Consider the following 15,884-nt stretch of genomic DNA (forward strand, 5'->3'; position numbering starts at 1 on the left):
GATCAACATTCACTTAATCAATTATCATGATTATATACAAAATATAACAGTAAGGGAGCAATCAGTGTTTACGATCGGGGGGGCACCGGCTTAATTTGGGACTCAAAGAAGGGGGTCATCATTTTTACAAAGTGAATAGGGGGGGGTCACCTTATTTTCAACAACTATACGAAATCATGAACCACCCTGCTGTACTTAAATTTCCATACAACAAATGTATGTGCATACAATAAACCATAAACACATAAGAAATGAAATACCTTGAAATTTACTGGATGGTCTGACTCTCAGGCTAACATCTGTGCCTCCATTGACCTGAACATGTTGATTTGCACACAAACATAGCCAATAGAGACACTCTTTCAAATAATTTAATGAATTTGTATCTCTAAATGGCAACTGACATCCACTGTGCATGTTTTCCCCAAATTTTCTCACTTTCTACTTGTTTTATTATCATTTGATATGACTTGAAATGATTTAAACTTTTGAAACCCTAACATTACTGACTCTTTTACGATATAACTAAGTTGTGTTTTACTTCTGAATGGTGCTCTAATGGCCTTCAAATGGTGTTCATTTTTCAAAAAGCTCTTACCGTGGGAGGGGGACACCCAACCTCCCCCCCCCCCGTGCTTGTATAGCAGGCGCACATGCGTAAAGCGTGCACTTCTCCCCATACTGTTTCCTGTTCTCTCCCTACTTTGAAACTTACTGAAACCCCTAGGTTTACAATTATATTAACTCCATTTCTAATATTGTACTTTACAATTAGCTGAATTAATTTATAATGGTAATAGCACTCTCTAAATCCATCTTTGAAGCAAAATTACGCATCCCTATGCTAGCTGGTGCTTGTGAAGTAGCTATATCTGAGATCTACGCGAGTGAGGTCGTCAAGCCCGAAAGAGTTCCCCCGGCACTCCGTCAGGACGTACGAACACAGTGCTTCATCCGGCCGAGGAGCGTGGTACAGAGGTACTCTGTATCATCTAATTCGCTATTCGACCTGACAGCCTCACTCGCGTACGTGTACGTACACCACTAGAACGAGCGCCTGTGGTCTATACTTCACCCTAGCTATACAAAAATGCGAAAAAAAAGAAACAAAATGCAGTATTATGTGTATAGATGGAGTAAGTTGGTATATAGATGAAGTAAGATGTTGAAATGGGTAAGGAAACGAAAAGAAAATAATCAATGGACGACCCTACGGGTTTGATGCTCATTTGTTCACCATGCAAGTAGTCAAAATAGCGTCCTGTAGTATTTGGAAGGTAAAAGTTGAAAATGGGGTAATCTTGGGTATATTTGGACAAAACTTCGTCCAAAGCGCCATGAGTCAGATAAAGTTTCGTCCATTGACTGATATATATGTGGCTTTATTGTCAACGATCGTTTATTTATTTACACAAATACACCGACAGTCACACTCAAACAAGGTCACATTGATCCGTTGTCAGTGGCAACGTGGTTTACTATTACGTGTATGTGGTAAAAATAACTTTTGATAATAGGGTTTTGAAAATAATGATAATTATCCATATTTATTATATAATCAGAGTCCCTATAGACATATGCAGAACTAACAATGACAACGAATTCGAAGTGGTAGGCACAATTTATCAGATGTACTTTGTGGGTCAAAAGTTAGGTCGACGGACGGTGGTGGGTTTAATTTTAATCACTCAAAAACAAGTTCGTGACATAGGTAGCGTAGCGCTCTCTACATCACATCACATGCTCTATCTTGAATCAAGTGAAGAAATACAAAGCAGCAGTCGAGACGAGGTACAAATATAGAGACTACGTTTACGTAGAACTGGTAAGTAAAGGAATCAGTCCGTAGATCTGTTGTTTTACTACATGTATTGTACCAAAGGTCAAAAAGCCTTACTTCTGCTATTAGTACAATGGTAACCATGGCAACACAGTGATTTATTTCGGTAAATACTTAACACTCATTTTTCTCTCGTTCACATTAACTTCATTTGAGATCATCAGCTTTATTTGTCATCATGATATGTTTTTTAGGACATTTCTTCACATTATGCTCGTCATATATTATACGGTGAATTGTGTACAAGCAACCTGATTTCACCTTTGTACCCATGTCAATATTATCGGTAACTGAAGTGTTGTATTTGAATACAATGCCTGTCATCAAATACGTCATAAGTGACGAATCGTTGACATTTCTGATGATAGAAATCAGAGTAAAAGGTCTCACACGTCAATTATCATAGTTTTATTCGCCTATAAACTATGTGTTCTTCTGGTTATTGTTTGCTATTAATATATTTTCTTTATAATATATTTGTTTCTTTGTTTGTTCATATAGGAGTGACCCTATTTTTCAGTGAAGTCATCACAACCGGAACCATGGAACACATTGCACCCGGTGTGTATTTAAGCAATAAACCACCCCTGGGGATGGTATACCAAGAGGTTTTGACCACGGTGAACGAAATATATGCACGAGCGATAGCGAGTGCATATATTGAGTTCACTGGTCAAAACCGAGTGGTATATCTTCCCCAGGGGGTGGTTTATCGCTATTATATTATACTAGTATATTGAAAATATCGAAAACAAAATAAGAACTAACGTTTTCTCGTTTCATATGCGCCTCTGTGACTAATTTGCATAACAATAACGCTGCTTTCAAGACAGCTGATCTTGGCCTCAACGTGAACGTCGTGCAGCGACTGGATTTATTTTATCTGCTCGTCGTTTGTAGGGATAATCTGTACATTGATCGGCTTATTAAAAGTGCACAGTGATGAATAAACAACCTGTTTGACTCAAGGTATAAACTTCAAGTGGTTTATTGAATACATCGTGCTTCGATCGTTCCCGGCCGAATTCGCGATTCGGTGAAGTGATAGACAGGTTGATATTTTACAATGTATTTATATTACTGGAAGTTACGTCAGTAGATCAAGTTTCGGGTTTGAGGATTTCCCTCTCGGATTGATGACTGATACTCTAGGACAGGATCCCAGACAAATTTCTATTTAGATTAATGGTAAGTCGGCCAGTGTAAGCTCTTTCACTTGCTTCATTTTTATGACATGACAGGACAGGACAGGACAGGACAGCTCGCCATCCAGCCGTGCAGAGCTAGAGCTAGCGAGGCTGGGACCGATCTCGTGCATGCCTTGACCTTAGTACATGTAGGACAGTAGGAGGCGATGATTTGGACAATACGCGATGACTTGGTTGCTTCGAAATTTCCTTCATAATTTCTCATAAAATGTTGTCTCATTGAGAGAAAATCCTCCTCTGACACATTCGAAGAGTTCACTATCAGTATCACGGCGGACTACAACTCAACGCTCGTAGACGAACAAAATTTGGACGCGTGCCAGCCGTGCATTATCGCTCGTTTTAGACGCGCTAGTACGATGTCTAGACCAATCAGATCTCTCGATTTGCGCCATCAATATACTGGTATAATATAATTAAGCAATAAACCACCCCTGGGGATGGTATACCAAGAGGTTTTGACCACGGTGAACGAAATATATGCACGAGCGATAGCGAGTGCATATATTGAGTTCACTGGTCAAAACCGAGTGGTATATCTTCCCCAGGGGGTGGTTTATCGCTATTATATTATACTAGTATATTGAAAATATCGAAAACAAAATAAGAACTAACGTTTTCTCGTTTCATATGCGCCTCTGTGACTAATTTGCATAACAATAACGCTGCTTTCAAGACAGCTGATCTTGGCCTCAACGTGAACGTCGTGCAGCGACTGGATTTATTTTATCTGCTCGTCGTTTGTAGGGATAATCTGTACATTGATCGGCTTATTAAAAGTGCACAGTGATGAATAAACAACCTGTTTGACTCAAGGTATAAACTTCAAGTGGTTTATTGAATACATCGTGCTTCGATCGTTCCCGGCCGAATTCGCGATTCGGTGAAGTGATAGACAGGTTGATATTTTACAATGTATTTATATTACTGGAAGTTACGTCAGTAGATCAAGTTTCGGGTTTGAGGATTTCCCTCTCGGATTGATGACTGATACTCTAGGACAGGATCCCAGACAAATTTCTATTTAGATTAATGGTAAGTCGGCCAGTGTAAGCTCTTTCACTTGCTTCATTTTTATGACATGACAGGACAGGACAGGACAGGACAGCTCGCCATCCAGCCGTGCAGAGCTAGAGCTAGCGAGGCTGGGACCGATCTCGTGCATGCCTTGACCTTAGTACATGTAGGACAGTAGGAGGCGATGATTTGGACAATACGCGATGACTTGGTTGCTTCGAAATTTCCTTCATAATTTCTCATAAAATGTTGTCTCATTGAGAGAAAATCCTCCTCTGACACATTCGAAGAGTTCACTATCAGTATCACGGCGGACTACAACTCAACGCTCGTAGACGAACAAAATTTGGACGCGTGCCAGCCGTGCATTATCGCTCGTTTTAGACGCGCTAGTACGATGTCTAGACCAATCAGATCTCTCGATTTGCGCCATCAATATACTGGTATAATATAATTAAGCAATAAACCACCCCTGGGGATGGTATACCAAGAGGTTTTGACCACGGTGAACGAAATATATGCACGAGCGACAGCGAGTGCATATATTGAGTTCACTGGTCAAAACCGAACATTTTACAATTTTACAATGTATTTATATTACTGGAAGTTACGTCAGTAGATCAAGTTTCGGGTTTGAGGATTTCCCTCTCGGATTGATGACTGATACTCTAGGACAGGATCCCAGACAAATTTCTATTTAGATTAATGGTAAGTCGGCCAGTGTAAGCTCTTTCACTTGCTTCATTTTTATGACATGACAGGACAGGACAGGACAGGACAGCTCGCCATCCAGCCGTGCAGAGCTAGAGCTAGCGAGGCTGGGACCGATCTCGTGCATGCCTTGACCTTAGTACATGTAGGACAGTAGGAGGCGATGATTTGGACAATACGCGATGACTTGGTTGCTTCGAAATTTCCTTCATAATTTCTCATAAAATGTTGTCTCATTGAGAGAAAATCCTCCTCTGACACATTCGAAGAGTTCACTATCAGTATCACGGCGGACTACAACTCAACGCTCGTAGACGAACAAAATTTGGACGCGTGCCAGCCGTGCATTATCGCTCGTTTTAGACGCGCTAGTACGATGTCTAGACCAATCAGATCTCTCGATTTGCGCCATCAATATACTGGTATAATATAATTAAGCAATAAACCACCCCTGGGGATGGTATACCAAGAGGTTTTGACCACGGTGAACGAAATATATGCTCGAGCGATAGCCAGCCGTGCATTATCGCTCGTTTTAGACGCGCTAGTACGATGTCTAGACCAATCAGATCTCTCGATTTGCGCCATCAATATACTGGTATAATATAATATTATTTTTATTATTATTATTATTTATGGTTTTAACACTGAGTATTTGTGACACAGACAGACGGACGGACATGGGACGGACGAAGAGAAGAGAAGAGAAGAGAAGAGAAGAGAAGAGAAGAGAAGAGAAGAGAAGAGAAGAGAAGAGAAGAGAAGAGAAGAGAAGAGAAGGGGAGGGGGAGGGGAGGGGAGGGGAGGAGAGGAGAGGAGAGGAGAGGAGAGGGGAGAGAAGAGATGAGATGAGATGAGATGAGATGAGATGAGATGAGGGGGGAGGGGAGGGGAGATGAGAGGAGAGAAGAGAGAGGATAGGACAGATAAATGTACCGAAACAGGCATTATCTAGAATCCCATACATACAAAGACGCATGGGCGAAACAGCCACTGTGACAACGTGATGGCGGCGGTAAACGGAGAGTTCGAAACTCCTCTATTAAACCAAAACTGAAAAAAAAATGAAACGTGACTCTTTATTGATTTACTAATTCTATACATTTTTTTATTTGATTCACCAGATGATGGAGTGAATATCGCTGGAAATATCACGTCAGTCCTGACGGATAGTGATAAAGTATCCGAAGACCACAACGTGACACCCGTACATAAACAGAGTGCCATTACCGGAGAGTCGTCACAAACAAGTGACTCCTTCCACAACATGCTATCTACAGTGTTAAACTGTTTGACTTTGCTGTTGGTATATTTAGTAGTATCTGTTTGCATAGCGAAGATAATTTTGGAAAAGATTATTGAGACATCTGCAACAATTGTTCAGCCCATACTGGATGTCCTTGACAGGGCTTGGCAAAAATCTCAACCTTACCACTCGACGGCGTATTACACAATAATGTTTTTAATAGAATTAGGAATCACCACATTACTTGGCATATTCATGGTTTTGCTGACGGCATGTCATACCATATATAAAGGGTTCGAGTTTGCTATCCGGGGTGAATTGGGAAAATCATAAATAACAACGAAATAAATTATTGATTAACTTCACTATTATATGTGATAAAACAATCAACATATTGCAAAAAGACACGTAATATATGTTGCCCGGATTGACGTAGATTTACACCAACGACGAATACGAACAGTCGAATAATGTTGCTACGAATAACTGTATTCCCCATGATACACTATATATGTTTGCTCGCTTGATGGATACAACGATCTTCTATCGAATGTAGCTCTAAGTCTGTCTCAAGCTGTGCTAAAACTACCTACTAACAGCAAGTTTCTCTACTGATCACAAGTGTAATCTTTCACTCCCTGCTGTTTAATTGTAAACAAATTGTTGATAAGGACAAGGCTGGCTTGTCCACTACACATATGACATGACACACATACACCCAGGCAGTACTTGAAGTGTCTAATGCATACATTAAATACTATTACAAGTGTGTCATGTAATCTGTGAGTCCACCACCCAGCCTTGTCCTTATCAACAATTTGTTTACAATTAAACACCAGTACGTACAGGGAGTGAAAGATTACACTTGTGATCAATAAGAAAAACTCACTGTTAGTAGATAGTTTTAGCACAGCTTGAGACGGGCTTAGAGCTACATTCGTTAATTTTGTTGTACTTGATACTGGAAGTATAATTGCTGATGTTCTTTTGTAACCATCCATACACACAAGATTACGAGTCCCTATGGAACATTGCATTAACGGAGAACTGGCTATGAGTATTCATATCATACCTTTAGTTGCTATTGAACAAACATACCATAATATGCTCTCAAAATTGTACCTATTCATAATAATATATATTGTGAAAATTTCAATGACATTAAAAATTTAATTAGTTGATTTTACATTTAATTTACCTACATGCATTTCAGATGTTTTCACTTTTGGGCGATTTAATCAATTTTGTATTCTGGATGAAAAAATTGTTTTTCTCTTTGCATTATAAATTAAAGATTACTAGTTACACATTTGAGAATACAAAGTCATCTTTTCAATAATAGCTGATAGCTCCTGAAATTAAGGTACAATATTGAATAAGTATGAAACTTCGAAAGTATAAAAAAAAATTTAAAGGAGTACACAGTCGTTGCCATCCGAAACATCAAACAATATCAAACAATTAAACAGCCATATATACTGTGACCATTGAGGTATTCGTGATTGATGTACACACGATAGATTCATGATGTGACGGTAAGTTAAGAGTAAAACTACTAATTTGAACACACACACGCACACACACACACACACACACACACATATATATATATGCATGTACACATACATACATACATACATACATACATACACACACACATACATACATACATACATACATACATACATACAGAGGCAGTCACAGAGACATAGACAGACAGACAGAGACAGAGCTAGAGACAGACAGACAGACTGACGTCTGACTTCAATATTTCCTTGCTGTCTTAAATATGAACATATTAGCTGTGTGTGTGTGTGTGTGTGTGTGTGTGTGTGTGTGTGTGTGTGTGTGTGTGTGTGTGTGAACGAGTTGCTCCTCATTACCAGAACAAATAAGCTTTTGATGGCTACACGAAACAACTTTCAGGCACGATGAACTTTAAGATTCTCAAAGAAGTAAACAACAAAATTGATTGTCGTTTTTTTTAAAAAAAATACTTTAAACATACGACCTATAAACAATAATAAAAATGTCATCTGATGATGAGAACCCAAACTACAAGATCAGAGAAAAAAATCAATCTATTAAATCTTACTTCCTCATTCACCTCAACGTTTTTGTTGTTGTACCAAATATGAAGTATGACCCACATGTAAGCTTATATATATTGAAAAGAGTGTAAGCAAAGACAGGGCATGCAAAGCATTTTCTGATAATAAACAGGTAAAAGGACATGACCCAAAGAACGCAAGACAATGACAAAGCAAAGTAGCTAGATCTTGGGTTTCATCCCTCCCCGTATATAAATGCCTAGGTCCTAGCTTTATGACGTAAGTAGGTCATGTCAACGAGCTGTTTACAAAATGGCGACTTCGACAACATCGGACAGCGTCGAACTCTCAGAGAGAGTGAAAATACAAACAGTGAAGCATAAAATTGTGTTGTTCTCAAAGCTACAGTCGTATAATGTGGCTGAGGAAAAGGTACAGCATTTGTTAGAGGAGGCAGTACTTGATGACAATTATATGCGGGAATGCGTCATCGAAAAATACAGCGAGAAACCCGTATATAGCGATACGTTGCTCTTTACGACAGTAACAGCAGTTGTGGTGATCGATGCGAGACAGAGTCGAACGCTGGTGACACCGCAGAGAAGAGATAAAAATGTCGATCACTGGGACGAATTAGATATGCTTAATTGTAGCATTACAAAGCCAAACGGTGAGATCATACAGTCTTACTTTTACTGCGTTGTGGTATTTCCGAATGTTGTCACACCCTGTTGCATGCATGCATACACATTACAGGCGGAAGTGTAAAAAAGGACATTTTGCTCGCCCTTCGTGTGATGTCACCGAGGTCACCCATATATCCAAAAACAACATGTAAATGAAAGAAACTAAAGTAGATTATGTGCACAGATGTACACAGCTATTGTTTGCTAAACAGATATTCATATAATATATCCATAATATTTCCATAAAATATCTCGCAAGAGTGATTTTCAGACAGCGAGATAAGTTTATTATAATTATATTAAATGTGTATGTGTATGAAGTCCCTTACTCCAATGGTTAGTTTTATATACGGACCATTTGAGGTAACTGCAATAATTAATATATATATATATATATATATATATATATATATATATATATATAACTCGGTGAGTATCAATCTGCTAAGACAGTGCTCTTCGCAGTGGCAGAGCGCAATACATGTAGTTTTGGTAGTACTGGAACTCTTTCTTGGTTGTAACTCAGAGGGTTTGCACTCCGAGTTACAACCAATAAAGAGTCCAGTACTACCAAAACTATATATATATATATATATATATATATATATATATATATATATATATATATATATATAACACATATTGCCTGGCCATGAGGGCTATACACCCGAGGGACTGTGAATTACCAGAATCACATGCTATTTCCCGAGGCCGAAGGCCAAGGGATATAGCATGTGATTCTGGTAACTCACAGTCACGAGGGGGTAATGAACGAGTGCTATAGCCGAATATTGGCCAGGCAATATGTGTTTTATAATATACCTCATGCTGTGAACTCGCGGTGGCAGACAACATCGTCAGAAGCTGCCATTTTGACCTGCTGTAAATTCGCGGTGGTCACGTGACCATGTAATTGTTGATGGAACTATTTCCCTAGGGAAATAGTCATTCTATTTTCCAATCACATGACTGTTTCTAGCGAATCAAGGCACAGCATTATCACTAGGTATATTATAAATATATATATATATATATATATTAGCTTTGTGTTGTCCATGGTTTGCACATTATTTTTTAGTGCAAACCCCAGAACAATAAATCTCAAAAGCAAAAGGTATTAATAGTATATTACAATTATTGCATTTAATTCATTTCTATTTTATGTTTTCTACTTTCATATTAGGATCCCTTTTCATTGTAATTTATGGAGACGAACAATCAAAAACCCTCGACAGAAATAAAACCTTTGCTGACTACTGGTCTAGAGAATGGAGATTTGAGGACGAAAATGCTTCACAATTAGCACAGACTGGGAGAGTATTTACTATTTGGGAAAAGTTTAACAAGTTGCAAAAAGACACAATTCTACATTTTCTTCGAGTTCAACCACTTCTTCCAAACCTTGATGGGCACGTCAGTACACTTGTATTTGGAGACACAAGCTCATTGAGTGTTCTGAATCCATACCTAAAATCCCACCCCTTACTAATGAACCAGAAATCCCGAAAACATGGAAGGCTCATCGAAGCTTTGTATGATTATCCACACTTCAAGAAGAATTTGGATGTCACGTTTACAAAGTTGTCATCATCATCATCATCATCAACAACAAAGTGCTCAATACGAGTGTGGTATTCAGATATAGGCTCAATTCAGGTTTGTGGAGAAGAATGCGAGAATGACTACAAATCAAATTTTCACATCTCAGCAAACAATCTAAGGTTACATGAAATCGAAGACAAGTTGGAGATTTGCTGCCTTTCCTTTAGGAATTTCTTTTCAAGGAAACTGCCAGAGTTTAACAATATCATACTGGTATGCCACTGTGAAAAGTGTTATGTGGAAGTTAACAAGAATCTGGAATGGACCACAGACCACCTAAAGACTGAATTAGGTAGGTGTTATTTTAACTCTTCATTAAAGTGGCTACATATATAGATGAGGTTTGGGTGTTTATTTTGGATTTTTAATTAGAAACAATTTCATAATGGCTTCCTACTTGGAAAATCAATGTGGAACAACATATGCAAAGCCGTTGTTTGTAACTCAATAAATTGCAGAAGATTAATAAATGTGTAAAAAGTTTTTAGCATTTTTGCAAAGTATTGAGTTACAAACACAGACTTCGCATGTGTAGTTTTTTTATTGATTGTTCAAGTAGAAAGCCATGATAAAAAAATTTAAACTTTAAATACACAGTAGATGCTCAATCTGATATGGCCACATTTATAGACAGTTGTGAACATATGCACAGCTCTCAAGACTTGTGCTAACGTTACTATCTCAAGAAGGTCTCCAAACGAAACCAATGCTTAAAATTACCATCGGAAGCACAAAAATCAGTTCTGAATTTGAAGTTAATACCAACAGCTTTGCAAAATTTAGGCAGATTTCAGATATGGTTATATTATATGTTTACATATCAGATCCACATAGATTAGCATAGCTGTTGGTAATTTCAAATTCAAACCTTTGCTTGGTGTGGAGAGCGTCTTGCAATAGTAATGCATTGAAAAGGTTCTGGGCTAGCATACACATAAATAATGAACATCATGTTATTTTCTGCGTATAAAAGTTTTCTGATTATTACATACTTACACTAGTGAATGCGCATAATAGTGGTATTTTCACTGAAAACATTATTGCATATGATAGTTGCATGCAAATGATACAAAAATGAGGATGCAATCATTCACTACACACAAAATCATGTGACCGCTCTGCTCATGAAAGTATTGGCACAGAAAACACAGCAAGTACTCATGCAAATACCCTGCATACACCACACTTGCACTCGTGCATCATGGGGTTCTGTTATATAACTCTCTATTAAAGAAAAGTCATTCATTTCACAAATTTTGGTTAAACAGTGATATCATTATTAGGTAATATTACATCCCCAATGTTTGACCCGAAAAGATTTCATAACATATTGGATTATTTTCATTTGTTCATTATGTGATTTATATAACAATGGACACACTATGTCAAAAGATCACTCATTTTTGTCAGTGATTGCCTAGTTTAGATTGTAAGTGTATACATGTACTAACATTTCCCTTATTTGGTCTTTCATAGAAACTGTTGGCGTGGTTGTAACAGGTGATATTGTACCCATTGTCCAGGAGGAACACTGGAGATGTATAGAAGTTATTGACAAGGCAAGGGAGACGATTACCAGTCTTGCAAAGAGAGAGGATGGTGCACTATCCGGATATAAAGAAGATAAATTGGAACGTGAAAAACCAGAATCAGTTCTTAAACTTCTAGCATGGTATGCCTGCCAGACTTCATCTCGTTTGCAAGTAAGAAGTTTCCTGCCATTCAGCCAAAGCCTTGCATTTAAATTGTTCATTCCAAAGTATCTTGAAAGTGCGTGGGACAGTACCAAGGAACTTTGGTATCGTTATGTGTGGCGAGAGGTTCGCAGACGTTCACGCGGGCCTCTCCACCAACCACTCCTTGATGACAGCTCAATCATAGAAATTTAAAGACATTTACACAGAGAGGACATTTACTATTGTCTACCTACTAAATCAAAATATACCTAAGAGTATGCAATATAGAGTTGTGTGAGTATATTCGTCTAGTGTTAATGAGAGTGACATTGATTTTAAACTTTTTGTTCTGTATTACTTACAATGTATGGTCCCCACAATAGAGGAATGAGGACTTTGCTAAGGGATGATCACACAATGTCACACAAGCTCAATAAATAAACTTTGTTCATTTTAGGGGGAGGGGCTCTGGCATCAATGTGATTGCTGAACTTTGTTTTGCACTTCTAACCAAACTTTCACACCTACAGTTATAATAGATTGTGTATTTACTACTGAGATTTTGAGCTTCAATTTACAGCTAATGTAATACTGTGCTGGGTTTCTGAGTAGAACTTTAATATGCTAACCATGTTTTTACATTGTATACATACCAATTGTAATGGTGTGTGACTGCTCCAATTTTCACTATGGTTTACGAAACATTATCTTCAATTTCACAGTTGTGAGATTAGGGGAATTGAGGGGGTTACCTAAACAAACAAAGTTCACTTTTTGAGATTGTGTGACATTGGGTGATCTTCCCTAAGGAAATGGTGAATTTTACCAAACAGTAAATGAATACAAAACAAAGTAAACCTTCCAAGAACATCACCAGGGATATTTTGCATCATTATGTGTGGCAAGAGGGGCAGAGACTAAAAATATAAGGTGCATGTAAATCTGCAACCACTACTGACGTTGATATTATGTCTCCTGTACTTGCAGTAACAGGCATTTTCAACTATCATACTTTTTAGCACAAGTGAACTGATAAGGTTCAGTAGCGTTATAGCCATGACAAAGTGTCTGTCTGTCTCTGTCTGTGTGTGTGTGTGTGTGTGTGTGTGTAAACAACTTGAAGTCAAAATCTGCTGGACCGATTGCTTCGATATTTGCTGGTCATGTTACTTCTGGTGTCGAGTTGGGAAATTGTTAAAATTAAAATGATTGCATCAGAGATGTTGGTTTTGGGTCAAAAAATGTTATTTTTGGTCAAAAAAATTAAACTTCAAAACTACTGGGCAGATTGGCATGAAATTTGGTGGGAACATTCTTAGGGATGAGTAAATTATGATTTGTTCATGACATGATGATTCCCTTAGTAATATGCAAAATAGGGCTAAAATGTGTCTTTTTGGTCAAAAACCTATAATTCCAAAACTACTCAGCAGATTGGGCTGAAATTTAATAGGGATGCATCTGTGGGTGTATAGATGAAGAAGTATTGAGCATACAATGTTTGCATCAGTAATATGCAAATTAGGTGTAAAAATGTTAATTTTGTCAATGAGACTGAAACTTGTGAGATGTTTCTCGAGGTGTTATTCTGCAGATTTTCTTCAAAATATTTTGACACAATTGGCCCTAGCAACCATGACCACGTCCTTAGCAACAGTCAAATGGCAGTATATTTTGGTCAAATAACAACATCATCTGGCAGGCAAGTTAGTAAACATTCAAAAAATGTATGCAAATGTCCCTCGCAACCATGACCATGCCCATAGCAACAGCCAAACAGTCATGTATTTCATAAAGATAACGATAGGGATTAATAGACAATTGAATAAACATTCAAAAAAATGTATGCAAATGTGCCTAGCAACAAGACCATACCCATAGCAACAGCCAAATGATCATATATATTGCGAAGATAACGGGGATTAATAGACAGTTGAATAAACATTCCAAAAATGTATGTAAATTTGCCTAGCAACAAGACCACGCCCATAGCAACAGCTAAATGATCATGTATGTTGCAAAGATAATATCAGGAATTCATACACAAGTGAATAAAAAAATTTTAAAATGTATGTAAATATATCTAGCAACATGACCACGCCCATAGCAACAGCCAAATGGTAGCATATATCGTAAAGATAGCAACATGGTTGGATAGGCAACTGGATAGTCATTCAGCAAATGAACACCAATTGTTAGCATGGACTAGCATATGGATAAACATTTTTTTAAACAGTATAGTTGTGCTACAACGCCATTGGCAGTATTTTTTGAGTTGGGAAATTCGTTGTTTGAATAGATTGCTGCCCCATAAGAGAGAAGAAAAAGGTTTTGTTAAATTCATTACTTTAAACAAACAAGCTAGATATGAGAATCTCATTTACATATTCATTGCATATTTTACATTGGCCTATCAATAATGAATAACTTTGAATATGAAAAAAATCAGTAAAGTACTTACATCATTTACACTATTCTTTTAAAATGCTTCAAGTTTACTTATTCCGTATAGAGATATGTATTGGACATTGTTCTTGTGTGAGTGTTTTAATTTTTTTACGTAAACAGCAAACTTGAAAAAGATATTTAAGTGGAATCTATCAAGGTAATATAAAATTATTTGTATTTAATGGTCACTTTTTGTAAATAAGGGTTTCTGTCATATTTACAAACTGACTTTTTAAACTGAGGGTTTATTTGCTATGCAGGTGTATGATATTGTCTTGAAATACTGAATTAAAAGTATATTATTATATTTTGTAGAATCACAGCACTGCATGGCGTCAGTTTCAAAATTTGAAAATATTTCACTTTTCGGAGGCTATAACTCTTTACATTTTTAATGTTATATGCAAAATGGTTTGATAGAAATAAATATTAATATGATTTATAGAGTACAATGGATGTGTATCATTGTGATTTCTTTGCCAATCTGTGCAGAAAACTGCCTCAAATAGTCCATCTTTCTACCTATGCTTTACAGAAGTAAGTTTTCAAGTCAGACACTAGTTCTTGATTTAATTTTGACCTTTATCGATAATTTTGGAGGTTTTAAACCTAGAGATGTCCATTGTTGTGTACCACCCCATCGTCGCAATCCATGGCCTGTTTTACAGCAACTTTCTTAATGAGCCTCCCACAGGAAATTCTTTCGAAATTTATTTCGAAATGTAGTTGTAGAAATAATAACTCTAGTTTGTGAGAATGGCACCACCCATATGTCAGAGATAAAAGCATAAAATTTTCTATTGTGATTGTGTTCTTGTTGCTAGGCATATTCTCATACATTTCTGAAGTTATTCACATGCCTCCCCATCCATGGTGTTATAGCTGCAATATACACCATCGTTTAACTGTTGCGATGGGTGTGGTCTTGTTGCTAGAATGCAAATGTCCTTAGCAACAAGAACACACCCATAGCAACTGGTAAACGATGACATATAATGGCAATATAACTCTAGTGAATTGAAGGCAAATGAATAAACATTCCAAAAATGTATGCAGATATGCCTAGCAACAAGACCACACCCATAGCCATCTTCGTCACTTCAATCACCACGGTCATTGTAACCATTGCAGATCTAATATTCTAACATACATCTACCATTAGCACATTTAGGAAATTCTTTCTATTAGTTATACTCCTTTCCGACTCTTCCCCATTGTTTCAACAGTGCTCGTAATTTCATTTAGCCACTGACAAGTAACACGTGTTACTTTTCTGTGATTTAGCAGACACTTTATCAGTTAACGGGACACTTTTACTCAAAGAAAGTGTCTGCATACTATTATTAATCCATGAAAGGGACTGTCCGCTAACACTTTAAACTCATGAACGAAAGTGTCT

The 15,884-nt window shown here is 37.4% G+C and overlaps 1 protein-coding gene across 1 annotated transcript; it reads left to right on the forward strand.

Annotated features, from left to right (window-relative positions):
* The first annotated feature begins 8,385 nt into the window (after positions 1–8,385).
* LOC144444589 (uncharacterized) lies at positions 8,386–14,851 on the forward strand. Its single transcript, XM_078134069.1, has 3 exons — positions 8,386–8,743; positions 9,943–10,653; positions 11,838–14,851. The coding sequence occupies exons 1-3, from the start codon at positions 8,386–8,388 to the stop codon at positions 12,248–12,250; spliced, it is 1,482 nt and encodes a 493-aa protein (XP_077990195.1). The 3' UTR covers positions 12,251–14,851.
* The last annotated feature ends 1,033 nt before the right edge of the window (positions 14,852–15,884 follow it).

Source organism: Glandiceps talaboti, chromosome 13 (assembly GCF_964340395.1).
Source record: "Glandiceps talaboti chromosome 13, keGlaTala1.1, whole genome shotgun sequence".
Taxonomy (NCBI): Eukaryota; Metazoa; Hemichordata; class Enteropneusta; family Spengelidae; genus Glandiceps; species Glandiceps talaboti.